The sequence below is a fragment of the Taurulus bubalis genome (genome assembly GCF_910589615.1).
Source record: "Taurulus bubalis genome assembly, chromosome: 5".
In the NCBI taxonomy this organism is placed as follows: Eukaryota; Metazoa; Chordata; class Actinopteri; order Perciformes; family Cottidae; genus Taurulus; species Taurulus bubalis.
In genome coordinates, this window is record NC_136593.1 from 4,733,478 (window position 1) to 4,749,879 (window position 16,402).

Genomic DNA, 16,402 nt, shown 5'->3' on the forward strand with positions numbered 1-16,402 from the left:
GCATGGAGTCTGCATTTAATCAGAGCTGTGGATATTTTCTGCAATTTCTGCGGTTTCAAGTCTGAAATGCACCGTTAAGTTACGTTAGCTGGCGTACGTTCGTTAGCCGCCATTTTCAATTCAATTCAATGCAATTCAATACAGTTTATTTTATATAGCCCAACATCACAAATACAAGGTTGTCTCGTAGGGCTTTACAATCTGTACACAAGACATCCCTATCCCGGGACCTCACATCGGATCAGGAAAAAAGATTCTCAGTCAAACAAGCTAGTTTGGTTGAAGACTGTCCCGCCGTGCTCCTCGGCTGGTCCGATATGCACCGCCAAGTAACGTTAGCTAGTGCTAACCTACGTTTGTTAGCTAGAGTACGTTAGAGTACGTTAGCACACGATTAGCGTATGTTAGCAAGTACGTTAGCACTACTTTAGCACACGTTAGCTAACGTTAGCAGAAGACTGAAGTCTCTCAGCGAGTGGAGCAGACGTAGTAATATCGCTCGCGAAGCAAAGTCCGGAAAATTATTTAAATTAAATTATTGTTTTACTTTTTCGAGGTTTGGCAACTGGCTGATTGTAACATAATTTAACTTCACAGATTATATCAATTTATATAGGCTAAAAGCACTTATATATAAGCACTTACAATACTAATTCAGTTGAATGTGAATTAAATTGTCATTGAGATGTTGTGTTATCATGACAACTTCAATAATCTTTTGTTATATCAGAATCAAAAACCGTTTATTGCCAGGAATGTTTACACAAACGAGGAATTTTGCTAGGTGGAAGGAGCCTTCATTAGACGAGACAAACAACAATCAACAGTCAGCGACAGCAACAGTGCACTGATATTTAAATCAAGTATAAGATAAAGTGCTCAGACAAACAGATAACGTTAATGTAAGTGTATGTTAAGTGGCATGAGTGTTTAAATATGAAGTGTGCAGTGGAGTGACCGGTGAGAAGAAAGAAAAGAAAGAAAAATAGTCAGAAAAATCTTGAGAGGGGCGGGTGGTGACACACTTCCTGTCCAAGGAGCAGGTGAAGACACCGTCCAAGAGAAGACTGATGCACCACTTCAACAAGCTGCAGTCTTCCTCTGATAAGAACCTGAGAGAGGCTGACTTCTCTCCTCTGAGCTCCACAGTCCAGACCAGCATCAGCAAAGAGAAGAGTCCAGTCAACAGCGCCCCCTGGAGGCCGTGGTAGACGCCTACAGACTGGAGCTACTAGCAGACAAACTGAGATGACCACATTGGTCAAAGATTACTGGAAGTGAATTCTTCTGAATTCTGAGATGTTATGATCTTGTTCTTCTGTTTGTACAGAAGGTTGTTTTTAGTTTCTGATTTCTTTGTGGAAGATGACATTTCCTGAGGAAATAACAGCAACTTCATCTTTCAAGTTAAGAAAGAGAACATCTTGTCATGCATGTTGCATGAACCAAATCTGATTGCATCAGCATTTATTACTCTACATCACTGTACTACATGTATTGATGGATGGTTAAAGCTATGGATACATTAGTATATTTTCATTGTTATTGATCATTTTGAGCAGAAACTTTAACTCTTCTTTTTGACACATGTTATAGGACTTTAATCTCTGATTACTCCAAACTGATCTGTTGTTACATCCAAATGTGTATCCCTTTTCTCTTAAGGAGGTATTAATGACACAATTTTCCTGTGATACTTTTATTCCTGACAACATGTCATGTGTTGGTACAATATTATGCATTGGGAATTTTTGTTACCTCTTGATTAATATTGATTCATTTTGATTTCATTTTCCTTTTATTGGTGGATCTGTCATAATGGATTTTTCCTCACATTATGTGATTAATGAAACATTTAATTGTAAAAGGTTTGTTTTACGTCACACTGTCACAGTTTTACAGTGACAATGAGAATTTTACATTTTGGGATTCAATTGAATTCATTGTTTACTAAGAAGAATGTGACCTGTTCTCAGGTCAGTTTTTACTAATATATTGTTCGCTAAGTGAAAATGTTTAAATCCATTTGTAAAAGTATTGTTTAAAGACAGTGAGTTCTGTGTCCTCTAATATTGTAAATGGTTTGTCTTTTATAAAGACAGTTGTTCCTTTACTCTCTCTGAGTACAGTGTGTCTTGTAGAAATCTACAAGTTGTTGTTGTGATGAATCATCACCTCTAGTTGCAGCTTTCATACTTTATGAGGCTCATTGTGACTTGTTGAATAAACAAAACACTTCTAACTGAAAATGTTGTCTTCTCATGTCATCGTTTATTAATTTCATCATAACTGATAGAGGTCTACAACAGCAATCATATCTTTGAAAGACAAATCAAGATAAAGGGTCTGAACACACAGTAATTGATCATAAGCAACTGTGGTGTTGGGGGCGTGGTTATGCTCAGCTGCAGAGGGGTGTGGTTGTGGGTGGCTCGGGGGATGGTGCCTGGAAGAGGCCTGATTGGCCTCAACTGGACTGATTGTTTGGTCCCAACATAAAAAGAGAGCAGGAACCAACAATAAACCGGTTAAGAACCTTCAACCGTGGTGTGCCGTGTCTTTGTGCTGAGGGGGAAACCCACTGCGATAACGGGAGATCGTTACACTGGCGCCCAACGTGGGGCCCCTTAAAAAAACAAGCACAAGGAGAGCGACGGGCACCACCCGGGTCTGCCGACCCAGCCAATGATTGTGCTGGGGAAGATGCTGGGGGGAATTGCCGCTATGCAGCGGGACCAGGCAGAGGTGAACCGGCAGTTCGTGGAGGCGCTCCAGGCTCAGACAGAGCGGCAGACTCACGCCCTGGAATAGCTCGCCGCCCGGTCCGCTCTGGCGGCGCCGATACCGAACACCTCCACCATGGCGGGGGTCGCACTACAAAAAATGACAACGCCGGACGACGTCCAGTCTTTTTTGGAGATGTTCGAGGCGGTGGCTGCGATAACGGGAGATTGTTACAGCAACATTCCTGTTTATGACTAAACTATGTATAGGAATGTGGTTCAATTAACATTATTGATTATCAGTTATACATCACTCTATATGGAATAAGTCAATTCATCAAAAAGAGAAAGTACATTTCCAAGACAACTGAATTGTCTTGGAAATGTACTTTATTTTTGTATGTTTCAGGTGTTGAAATGTAAAAACTTTAATGTTAAGCATCTCCCTCTTTAAAGGGTCAGACATTGTATCTGATGTGATGCATAATGAGACACACTTCTATTGTTCCTCAGTCAAAGGACAGAGTGTGGGAAACCAGAGGAGGCTCACTCACAGAGCCCTGTGGGACACCAGATCCAGACCTTTGACCTGAAGGGACGGAGACTAAAAGAGACTCTGGACCTCAAAATTGCAAAGTTCCTAATCGGTTTCCAATCCTAGATTTATGTTATTTCAACATCTATACTTTTTTTACTATATTGTTGATAGGTAATTCAAATAGAAATATTTGGTTTGTCTCAGGGCTACAGTCTCATGATATTTTGACACTAGCAAAGAGAACATGGTTCAGTATAAATAGCACACAGGTCAGTGTTTTACTGACAGAATAGAACCACACCTTTCACATGATGACCTCAGAGTATATTGGTACGTTAACATCACAGGATTTGTGAATATTTAAAATACATGTGATTCCAGAAAAGGGTCCCAGCACAGCTAATTTTTACTTTATATATTTTGAGATTAAATGATGAGTTGTAGAATATTAAAAAGAAAGGCAGACTAAAGGAACAAGCCCATTGCTACCATGTGTTCAATTTAACAAATGATAATCAAAAGACTTATTTGGATTTAAGCAAAGAGCCTAATTTATGTTAATGCACAGAGTAGGAAAACTGTGGAGATCAGAGTTTAGCATGATTATTGTCCTCAGCCCCTCCAGCACCAGATTATTCTCCAAAGGGATTTGGCACACTTCAGGAAACAGCTGCCTCCACCTCCCAGCCTCATCTACAGAGATGACATCTATAAAACATGATGATAGAAAACATGCTGAATATTGACTGGATGATAAAAAGCTCTTAACATTAACTACATAATTTGCCAAACACAATTTGGCAGATCTGTTTTTATAAAAATGTCCTGATAATTTCAAACTTTTCAGGTTGTCAGAGTCAGCCAATGGGGTTCTTTCCCTCCAGATGGTTGGTGACATCATGCTCTGTTTGTACTACAACACACGTCCAGCATCAGTCACAAAGGCTCCATTCAACGTCCTTTTGTTGTTCATTGACCACAGCATTCAAAGAGTCAGTGTGGGAAACTGAGACCAACTTCCTACCCACAATTACTACAAGACACAAGTCAGAAGACTGAAACATCTGGACTGAAAACTGATTGTTGTTCTTACGATTTTAAAAATATTATTATGGAAATTAAACTATTTTTATTAACTGAAGACATTGTCTTCAGTAATACAGAACCTGAGGAAAGGCATTGGATTTTAGGATGTGAAAAGTTCCAAAATGATTAAGACAAAATGGAGATTAAATGACATGAATGGCAACTTGCGAGATTGTTCTGTTGTGGATAAATAAAATCATTCAGAAAAATACAAACAAATTCCACTTATTTATAATTATTTATATGCAAGACGTTATTGAGTACTTTTAACTAAGAGGCAATTACTTGCCAGCCCCCACGTGTGTGATGTGATGATGAGCGTGTGCTCAGTCAGAGTCATTGATCCCAGCATCAGGCAGCAGATCTGCTCTCTCTACAGGGTCACCACTTTCCCAGATTCACACAGAGCTCTGAGAGTCTCCCTCCATCACCCCCCCAGTCCTCCACCTGTTCCCCTGAGACCTAACCATTGTCCCACAGGAATTAGGAGCAGTAAGTGTGCTGCATCCCTCATTGTCTCATGAAGCTCTCTGATTGGTTGAGACTGTGGGAAACTCCATCTAGACCAAGACCCACACATTCATATGGAGATGAGGGAGTATAAATAGGAGGGATGAAGCCAGCAGAGATCAGATTCTCTCTACAGAGACCTCTACAGCACAGAGATCCAGACATGGCACCTACAACCACTGCAGCAATGACCAATTCTCAGGAGCATCTGACTCTGACCCACAAGGTAAATTGAAGATTCAAGAAGATTTAAATGTTGTCGATGAGAAGTTGTCTTTTTTCATGCTAACTCTATCCTCCAGAATCAGTTTATTAATGACCTTATTCCTCTTTCTGCAGATCAGAAAGCCTCTGGTGGAGAAGTTACGCAGAGAGAGAATCAACAGCAGCATTGAGCAGCTCAAGTCTCTCCTGGATCCAGAGTTCCTCAAACAGCAGCCAGACTCCAAGCTGGAGAAAGCAGACATCCTGGAGATGACAGTTTGTGTCCTGAGACGACTGCAGCAGCAGAATCAAGCTGTGGACTCTGCAGCTGTTGGTCAGGGCTACTCCAGATGTGTCCAAGAGGTGACACACTTCCTGTCCAAGGAGCAGGTGAAGACACCGTCCAAGAGAAGACTGATGCACCACTTCAACAAGCTGCAGTCTTCCTCTGATAAGAACCTGAGAGAGGCTGACTTCTCTCCTCTGAGCTCCACAGTCCAGACCAGCATCAGCAAAGAGAAGAGTCCAGTCAACAGCGCCCCCTGGAGGCCGTGGTAGACGCCTACAGACTGGAGCTACTAGCAGACAAACTGAGATGACCACATTGGTCAAAGATTACTGGAAGTGAATTCTTCTGAATTCTGAGATGTTATGAACTTGTTCTTCTGTTTGTACAGAAGGTTGTTTTTAGTTTCTGCTTTCTTTGTGGAAGATGACATTTCCTGAGGAAATAACAGCAACTTCATCTTTCAAGTTAAGAAAGAGAACATCTTGTCATGCATGTTGCATGAAAAAAATCTGATTGCATCAGCAATTATTACTATACATCACTGTACTTCATGTATTGATGGATGGTAAAAGCTATGGATACATTAGTATCTTTTAATTGTTATTGATCATTTTGATCAGAAACTTTGATTCTTCTTTTTGACATGTGTTAAAGGACTTTAATGTCTCTGATTACTCCAAACTGATCTGTTGTTAGATTCAAATGTTTATCCTTTTTCTCTAAAAGATTTATTAATGTCACAATTTTCATGTGATACTTTCATTCCTGACATCATGTCATGTGTTGGTACAATATTATACATTGGTGATTGTTGCTACCTCTTGATTAATATTTATCATTTTGATAAAAAACGTAAATTGTCCTTTTTAGTGACATTTTGTCATCAATGATTTTTCCTCACATTATGTGATTATTGAAAAAATGATCTGTTTTAAGATCAATATGTTTATCCTTTTATTGTAAAAGGTTTGTTTATCATCACACTGTCACAGTTTTACAGTGACAATGAGAATTTTACATTTTGGGATTCAATTGAATTCATTGTTTACTAAGAAGAATGTGACCTGTTCTCAGGTCAGTTTTCACTATTTGTTTTGTTCACTAAGTGAAAATGTTTAAATCCATTTGTAAAAGTATTGTTTAAAGACAGTGAGTACTGTGTCCTCTAATATTGTAAATGGTTTGTCTTTTATAAAGACAGTTGTTCCTTTACTCTCTCTGAGTACAGTGTGTCTTGTAGAAATCTACAAGTTGTTGTTGTGATGAATCATCACCTCTAGTTGCAGCTTTCATACTTTATGAGGCTCATTGTGACTTGTTGAATAAACAAAACACTTCTCACTGAAAATGTTGTCTTCTCATGTCATTGTTTATTAATTTCATCATAACTGATCAAGGTCTCTATCATCGATCATATCTTTGAATGTCAAATCAAGATAAAGGGTCAGAGCATAAAGTAATTGATCAAAAGCAACATTCCTGTTCATGTTTAAACTATGTATATGAATGTGTTTAAATTAAGATTATTGATTAAGAGGGAATATCAATTATACATGATTCTATATGAATTAAGTCAATGCATCAACCAAATGAGGAAAAGTACATTTCTAAAACAATTTGGTTGTCTTTGAAATGTACTTTATTTTTGTATGTTTCAAGTGTTGAAATGTAAAAACTTTAAAGTGAAGCATCTCCCTCTTTAAAGGGTCAGACATTGTATCTGATGTGATGCATAATGAGACACACTTCTATTGTTCCTCAGTCAAAGGACAGAGTGTGGGAAACCAGAGGAGGCTCACTCACAGAGCCCTGTGGGACACCAGATCCAGACCTTTGACCTGAAGGGACGGAGACTAAAAGAGACTCTGAACCTTCAAACTGGAACTTGTTTTAAAAAAAGTCTTTACTTCTAAATGTTCTTTTCTTGTATGAATCAGAATAAAAACCTTTATGGAATGTTGACATTTCATCAAATAAGAGCCAATATTTTCAGCATGACGTTTAAAAAGGTTTCTCTCAGTTAAGTTATGAACCTAATCATTTGGTTGATAAGTTTGAATGTTGGAAGCTTTCAACACGTATATTCTTTCTCACTCCTTACGAATATTCTACCACTACTTCTATTGGAACATAACCAATAAAACAATTTTCAACCGTGTTATTTAAAGTCTGCTATTATTTTACGTGTTTGTATCTTTCATGCTACTTCCTGAATAAAAAAAATTTATTTAAACAAGTCACAACACATGGGAATTCCTTACATTAAATCAACTTTCTTATATCTTTCACACAATTAAAGCAAATCACTTTTCATGTTATTCAATATTTAACATTCACACTGCAAATTCTTCATAAACTGCTTCCTGCAGTTGAACGTAATGTTATGTTCCAGAGAACCACTTTCACTTTAATGATAAATTATTTTTGAGGAGGCCCCACCCTCATTTCTTAACATCACACACTGCGTGCAGAGGATCCATTATGAGAGGAACACATGCCTCCTTACTGCTAATAGACGGAGTGTGGGAAAGCTCTGGAGGAAAGAGTTGAGTGTGAATGACATTCATCCCACCAGCAGCCGAGGAATTCTCCAAAGAGATTTGGCACACTTCAGGAAACAGCTGCTCCTGAAACCTCCCACCTTCATGTGTAGAGCTGGAGGTTTGATCCAGTTAACGGTCAATAATGAGGCATGATTATTAATAAAGGTTCAGAATGTATGAATATGATTGGACACTGAAAGTATGATATGATTCAGTTTTTTGGTGAAACTATGTGATAAATATGTTCATCAAAATGTCCAACTTTACAAAGATTCAGAAACAGCCAATGGGCTTCTTTCCCTCCAGATGGTTGGTGATGTCAGACTCTGTTTCTACGACAACACACAGCCAGCATCTGTCACAGAAGTGCCTTTGTGGTTCATTGACCGGACCATACAGGGAGTCAGTGTGGGAAACTGAGCTCAACTTGTTACTCACACCGACTGCAAGGCACGTGTCAAAAGACTCTGCAGCATCTGGACAGCAGGATGAGGATTGTGTTGAGTTGGTTTCTAGCATCAGGAATGGGAATCAAACTGGTGACTGGTGAAGCATGGATCAAGATTGAATGGTCAAGTATAAATATCAAATTCAAAATCTCAATAGATTCAATCAACATATTGATTCCACCTGATATAGTTTAAATTTCCATTCATAAAATCACAAGACAACAAATATAACATTAGTTTTAATATGTCTTTTACACATAAATGAAACCATATTTTATGGATGGAATGCGATTTCCTTTTTTCACTGTGATGGGATGATGAGTGTGTGCTCAGTTAAAGTCATTGATCCCAGCATCAGATATATAGACAGATAGATAGATAGATAGATAGATAGATAGATAGATAGATAGATAGATAGATAGATAGATAGATAGATAGAGCATACATAACAACAATATTGCTCTATGTTTAAATCATTGGTGAAGGTTTTTGGATGATAAAAAATGTGAATGGATTTATTGCCATTGATATTTAGCTCTGTCCGGAGATAAAGAAGTTTCTCCATGTTGTTAAACATGCAGAATACAACCAACTCAATGACGACCAGTGGCTGCTAGACTTGGCATTTTGAACCGATCTGACCAACATGTTGAATGACCTTAATTTAGAGCTGCAAGGAAAAGACAAAACCGTGGTTGATCAGCTTAGTTAATGCTTTCAAACGAAAAATGCAACATCTGTCCTCAAAGCTGCAAAACCTCGCGTCAGAGCTGGAGTGTCTGTCAGAGTTTGACAAACGCTCTTCAAGCCTTTCCTTTACTGGAGCCAGTCGCTACATTCATGTGATACCCATTTCACTTCAAACGTAATCACAATCCGTACGTTTTTAACAGAAACCGAAGGTCTCTACATTTAGATGATTCATATTTTATTAATTCAGTTAACCATAAAATATGCTTTCTGTACATTTGATGCAGCTGGTTCGTCCTCGTTGCTTTATTTGGCTCAGTGGCTGCAGCTTTCTGCTTTTTTTTAAGTAAAAATAATTAAGTTGCAATTGTAATGACTATTATTGAGACAAATTGGGAATTTATAAAGTATTGTTCAACTTTATTCTTAAACTAGTGAATTATAATATCAACCGAATAGTGAATAATAATATCAACCGAATAGTGAATTATAATATCAACCGAATAGTGAATAATAATATCAACCGAATAGTGAATTATAATATCAACCGAATAGCTTTTTTAATTTTTTTAAATAAAAAACACACGGTGGTTGCATATAGCGCACACGCCACACTAACAGAGAGTTCGTTGATCTCTTCGCTCGTGCGGCAAAAATACGATTGTTGAGCTAGCAGGCTAGCTGCCATTTGCTTGACTTTCACTTCATTATATTTCTAGAACTGCAGTTGGCCACTCCTGGTCTAATGTATGCACCACCCTCCAAGACAAATTCTTCATATGTGTAAAACACACGTGGCAAATAAATGGTTCTGATTCTGACTGATTCTGATTCTGAATACATAAACTACTGTTAGTGAAGGCAGAAAGTATCACATGCATAATTGTTATTACATAAAGGAAAAGGAGCATAAGGTAAAGACTGATACGTGCCCTCATCACGGCTGGGGTCAAGTCATAGTCGCGAGGACGAGAAGTAGAACACCAGAACACACACATGACCAGAACACGTCAACATGAGACGGGAGATGAAGTCGTGCTTCATGTGGGAGAAGAGCTCATGGTCCAGTTGTGTCCGTCGACGGCAGCACATTTTGGGTTAAAAACCTCTTTCTGTTCCCAACCCCTGTCGTTGTCTGGCAGACGATGACGCAAATCACCTGTTAAACACACACAAAACAACATCATATATGCTGAATAGAACACAGACATGTGGCATATGATTATTATGTAATATCAAGCACAATATGACTTTTCTATTTGAGTTAATATTAGACACTGTTGTTATTACTACTGCTTAAACACTTTATATTTGTATGTTTGTTTGTAATCTTATGTTATTCAAATGTAAAATTGTATTTAAGTTATAATTATGTTTTACTATATTGACCTCACTCTTATTGCTATTCTTTTTTTGCACTGGTATAAATGTCACTACATAACCACTTAATACCTATTTTACTTTATTGTTTACACGTACAGTATATAATAGACTATGTTTACTCTATTGTTCTTTCCAATTTGTCTATTGTAATATTTGTTTAATCAGTTTTGAGGAAAACTCCCCACAACTGAGCAACCGGATTAATAAAAATAAAAAAATAAAAAACCCGTAGTCCATTCAAACCTCGTGTACTTTTCCTCATTTTGATGAATTTACTTAATCCATATAGAGTGATGTATCATTGATAATCCCTCTTAATCAATAATCTTAATTGATACACATTCCTATACATAGTTTAACCATAAACAGGAATGTTGCTGTTAATTAATTACTTTATGTTCTGACCCTTTATCTTGATTTGACATTCAAAGTGCGGTCTGAAAAATGTATTGCGCGGCCACTTCGACTGGCCTGCGCGGCCGCGCACGCGCGCAGTTTAGATGGAACACTGACGCCCACCTTCATTAACGTCATTGAGCAGCCTGAAGCTACACAACTCAGACAAAAGCAACACAATGACAATAACGTAAACACAATTGCTCGGGTGAGAATCACCCAACGTTAGTGAAGGGTTAAAGTAAAAATATACACGGTGTTTGATTAGTCCACACGACAAACACATCTCAAGCCTTGTTTCGTACCAGCCCACCAGGGTTGAACGTAATTCCCGTCTATGTCGTTATTCAGAGAATCACTATCAGAGTCCTGACATTATGTGGAGGCTTCGACAAATCCTTCTCCTATCAGTACCGTCTTTGCCTTATCCATGTTTTCGAACCCCGGGCTCTCGACTCACAAACGAGTGCACTATCCACTCACCCACCATGCTAGGATACAATGTATATGTACATGTATATATTTATCTTTCATATTTTTATTATTAGTCGAGGAGAGTGATGTGAGGCCGGACGGAACACTCACAGAGAACACGGAGCATGTGTTTTTATTTTAGTTTTATACAAATATATAAATTTTAACTTCTCACGAGAGCGACTGGACCACCGCAGACTCAAACTGCTCCACCTGTGCGTCATCAAAGAGCTTCAGAAACAACAGCTCCTCTCCTTTGTGCTTTGGAGGAGGAAGAACTGAGAGGTGGCTGAAGTCACGCTGCACGCCGCGCTGCACTCTTCACAGTATTTTTGTGCGCGTGTTGCAAGTCGTTAAATATGGATGACGTCATGAAGCGAGGTCATCTGCAGAGGAGAGCCCAGGCAGATAAACAGTGGGCTGATGTCTGAACTGTTGGTCTTTATGTTTCTAGTTTATTGTAGAAACCTTCACCAATGATTTAAACATAGAGAAATATTGTTGTTTTGTATGATCGATCTATCTATCTATCTATCTGATGCTGGGATCAATGACTTTAACTGAGCACACGCTCATCATCCCATCACAGTGAAAAAAGAAAATCGCATTTCATCAATAAAATATGGTTTAATTTATGTGTAAAAGAAATATTAAAATAATTGTATATTTGTCGTCTTGTGATTTTATTGAATGAAAGCTTAAACTATATCAGGCGGAACCATTATTTTGATTGAATGTATTCAGATTTTTATTTTTATATTTATAATTGACGATTCAATCTTGATTCATGCTTTTCCAAAAAAGTTTGATTCCCATTCCTGATACTTGAAACCAGCTCAACACAATCCTCATCCTTGAAACATACCAAAACAAAGTGCATTTCAAAGACAACCAAATAGTTTTGGAAATGTACTTTTCCTCTTTTGGTTTGATGCATTGACTTAGTTCATATAGAATAATGTATAATTGATGTTGCCTTTTAATCAATAATCTTAATTTAACCACATTCATAGTTGAACCATAAACAGGAATGTTGCTGTTAATTAATTACTTTATGTTCTGACGATTATCTTGATTTGTCATTCAAAGATATGATTGATGATGTAGACCTCTATCAGTTATGATGACATTAATAAACAATGACATAAGAAGTCAACATTTTCAGTGAGAAGTGTTTTGTTTATTCAACAAGTCACAATGAGCCTCATAAAGTATGAAAGCTGCAACTAGAGGTGATGATTCATCACAACAACAGCTTGTAGATTTCTACAAGACACACTGTACTGTACTGCTAGCTTATTTATATAAATGTTGAAAAGTGTCGGACTCAGATTGCAGCCTTGACTAACGCCTCTTTTCTGGGTGAAGAAGTCAGTGCACCTGTCTCCTATTTTTACGCCTTTTTATTGTTCAAATACATTGATTTGACCTCCTCCGCGAATCGCCACCTTAACGTGGTGGAGGAGTTTGAGTCGCTCAGTGATCTTGGGAGCTATTCTCCGCGACATCAGCCTAGGGTCTCCCAAGGCAAACAGGTCTCGGGGGAGAGCCCAGACGAAGAGCGGTTCAAAAACCCTGATGAATAGCGGCCCACGTGTTGAAGCTATCTCGCCCGGACAATAGAAACCGGGGCACCCTCCCGGAGCCAGACCCAGGAGGAGTGCTTGTCGGCGAGCGTCTGGTGGCCGGGTTTTGGCCCATGGGGCCCGGTCGGGCTCAGTCCGAAGAAACATCACGGAGCAGCAACCACCCTGTGGACCCTCCACTCGCAGGGAGAAGCATCGGGGTCGGGTGCTATGTAGACCGGGCGGCGGGCCAGGCAGGAGGCCTGGGCGAGCCGATCGCTGGCAGCATAGACTAGCTCTAGGGACGTGGAACGTCACCTCGCTAGCGGGCCGTCCTGGTGAAGAGGAGCTGAGCCTAAAGCCGAAGCTCTCCATTTACTGGTCGGTCTACGTTCCAACCCTCACCTATGGTCACAAACTCTGGGTCGTGACCGAAAGAACGAGGTCTCGGATACAAGCGGCCGAAATGAGCTTCCTCCGCTGGGTGGCCGGGCTCAGCCTTAGAGATAGGGTAAGGAGCTCGGACATCAGGAGGGAGCTTGGAGTCGAGTCGCTGCTCCTTCGTGTCGAAAGGAGTCAGCTGAGGTGGTTCGGGCATCTAGTCAGGATGCCTCCTGGACGCCTCCCATTAGAGGTTTTCCAGGCACGTCCAACTGGTAGGAGACCCCGGGGAAGACCGAGGACACGCTGGAGGGATTACATCTCCCGGCTGGCCTTGGAACGCCTCGGGATCCCCCAGAATGAGCTGGAAAGGGTTGCGGGTGAGAGGGAAGCCTGGATCATCCTGCTGAACCTGCTGCCACCGCGACCCGACCCCGGATAAGCGGCTGATAATGGATGGATGGATTTTATAATATCATAGACTTTGCCTCCAATGCCAGATTGCAGAAGTCTGTAACATAGTCCTGGACTGCTCCATGAATGAGCAGAGAGTTCCCTCTTAAATACATCAATGAAACAATCACAGAAGCTCTCATGACGTCTTCAGATTCGCTTGCATCGGCATGGTCATGATAACAAGGAGCACCACGTTCTTCACACAGAGGCATGTAGGCATCCACAGTCTCAAGACTATCAGAAGGTCACTGTTAAAGCATACGTATGTTTTAACAGGAGAGGAGGTCACATGAGAAGCCACAAGCCTTTACACAGTATATGATTAATAATATAACTGTGAAACAGTAGTTGATTAAGAGTAAATATGTTTTTCTTCTAACATTTCCCTCATTGTTATACTAAGTATAACAATTTAATTAAAAGAAAAACGTTTTAGAATATATCATCAAAAAAATCTTATTGTCTAGTCTACACCTATACACAGCAAGGAGTGTATTACAATACCCATACTACCATACTATTCAGAATGCCAGAAAACTATGTAGAATGCCTCAAAGTGTGATCAAATGCAGCAGGTCAGAGATACCTGGATGTCCTCCAGCTGGTCACATTTTTCAGAATTCAAGCCAGCACAGTTTTCTGACTATTCTGACCCACTATATATATATATTTACATATATATATATATATATATATATATATATATATATATATATATATATATATATATATATATATATATATGTATGATATTAGTTGCATTAATTAGGCTGGTGAGGTCACAGGCCTACATCTTTTGTTGTCCTATAGGTCGACTTGAAAAAATGGAGACCAAATCCTAAAAGAAAAGGAGGAAGAAAAACAACATTTTTAGTCTTTTTTAGGCATCAAGGCTCGTCTGGTGGGGAGGAGGAGACTGCGAGGAGGAGCAGGGGGGAAAGGGCAAACATTTCAATAATAATTGTTGATGTATAAAACTCATGTTGAACTATTTTTCCTGGTCAGACCTCGGAACCATCTGTGGTGACGAGCTCTGTCCATTCAATTGAATTATTCCAAGTTTCTGTTTAATAAATGCTCAAAGACATTTAAGTGTTTCACATCACATTTGTTTTCTCTAAAGGAGATTGATAAGGTTATTTAATTTCCATTACACTTTCCCTAGATGACAGATTACCCACGTCTGCATTTAATCAGAGCTGTGGATATGTTCTGCAATGACTCTGTAGCTGCACTTGAAGCCATGGTTGTAGTTGTAGTCAGTGCAATGAAATCCTTCTGAGAATTGCACTTGCTTTCACCAAGAGTCCAGCTTTTTACCTTTCAGCCACGCTGAGACTGAACGCATTCCTCAAGCTGAGGCTGGCAGGTGTGTTAATGAAGTTGCAATTGCTATGACTATTATTGAGACAAATTGGGAATTTGTATTGTCCAAATTTATTCTTGAAACTACACTCATAAACCGTTTATTTTTTTTAAATAAAACACACGGTGGTTCCATAGCGCACACGCCACACTAACAGAGAGTTCGTTGATCTCTTCGCGGGGCCACTCTTCTACTGCCGTCTTCAAGCCGTGGTTGCGGGACCTTCCACACGCCTGTGAGGACCTTGATTACAATGGGTTTCTCGTCAATGTCGTTCTTCCGAAAGGTTCATATGTCATGGTCCCGATTGTGTTGCAAGTCGTTAAAAATGGATGACGTCATGATAGTTGATCTTTATGTTTCTAGTTTATTGTAGAAAGACCTTAAATAGGGTTTATCATCCAAAAACCTTCACCAATGATTTAAACAGAGAAATATTGTCGTTATGTATTATCATTATGCTGTGATTTTACTGGTCTGGCCCACTTGAGATCAACATGGGCAGCATGTGGCCCCTTCACTAAAATGAGTTTGACCCCCCTGATCTAGGCCCTGTCAACTTGGTGCAGTAACTTCAGATCCACCGTCTCCACCCGGATGACTTTGTGCCGATGCATCGGACCATTGCGGTCTACCTGCACTGTGATTGGTTACTCAACACAAGTACTCAACATTATTTGGGTTCTGTCATCACTAAGCAAACCCTGAATGTTTTGTGAATCTGGACTTGTACACACACACACACAGCTGGCATCTGACTTCCTATCTAAATAAACATCTGCAGAATAGTAATACTTGACATACTGCCATAAAACTGTGTATAAGCCCCCTTTAGACCTTCATACCATACAAGCTACCAGCATCAGTACATGTTATGCAATATTGTGATAATGTGATTAGATTAAGAGGTAGGACTGTCATACAATATTTCAACACACTTTATGTATATACATACAGTATATGTTTTGACTAGTGACTGATTCAAAAGGTGTAACAATGTGAAATAAATACAATTTATTGCAGCTCTACAGTCATCCGTTCGTATTTCTGGGCTCTTTAGTCCCCCTTTTGCAGAAAGTTGTCACCAAATCAAAGATATCATCTGGATGAATGATGATGATGACAGCAATGCTATACACAAGCTCATTTTATTTCAACTATGGCTTGCAGTAGAGAAGGTGGCCGGGAGAGGGAGGAATGTGTAAATGGTTTCAGTGCAGTTCAAACTTGAGCAGCCTCCTCTTCGTCCTCATCCTTCACCTGTGGGGAAAAAAGAACAAGGTCAGTTAACACTTTCAAGTAGCACTGATTTTTCCCACCACATAATGCTGATCCTAATCCAGCGCTCT

The 16,402-nt window shown here is 39.4% G+C and overlaps 1 protein-coding gene across 1 annotated transcript; it reads left to right on the top strand.

Annotated features, from left to right (window-relative positions):
- Positions 1-4,960: 4,960 nt before the first annotated feature.
- LOC306736463 (transcription factor HES-5-like) lies at positions 4,961-5,619 on the top strand (the record flags this gene model as incomplete). Its single annotated transcript, XM_079218105.1, has 2 exons — positions 4,961-5,083; positions 5,197-5,619. 2 exons carry the CDS (start codon positions 4,961-4,963, stop codon positions 5,617-5,619), a joined length of 546 nt encoding a protein of 181 aa, XP_079074231.1.
- Between the last annotated feature and the right edge of the window lie 10,783 nt (positions 5,620-16,402).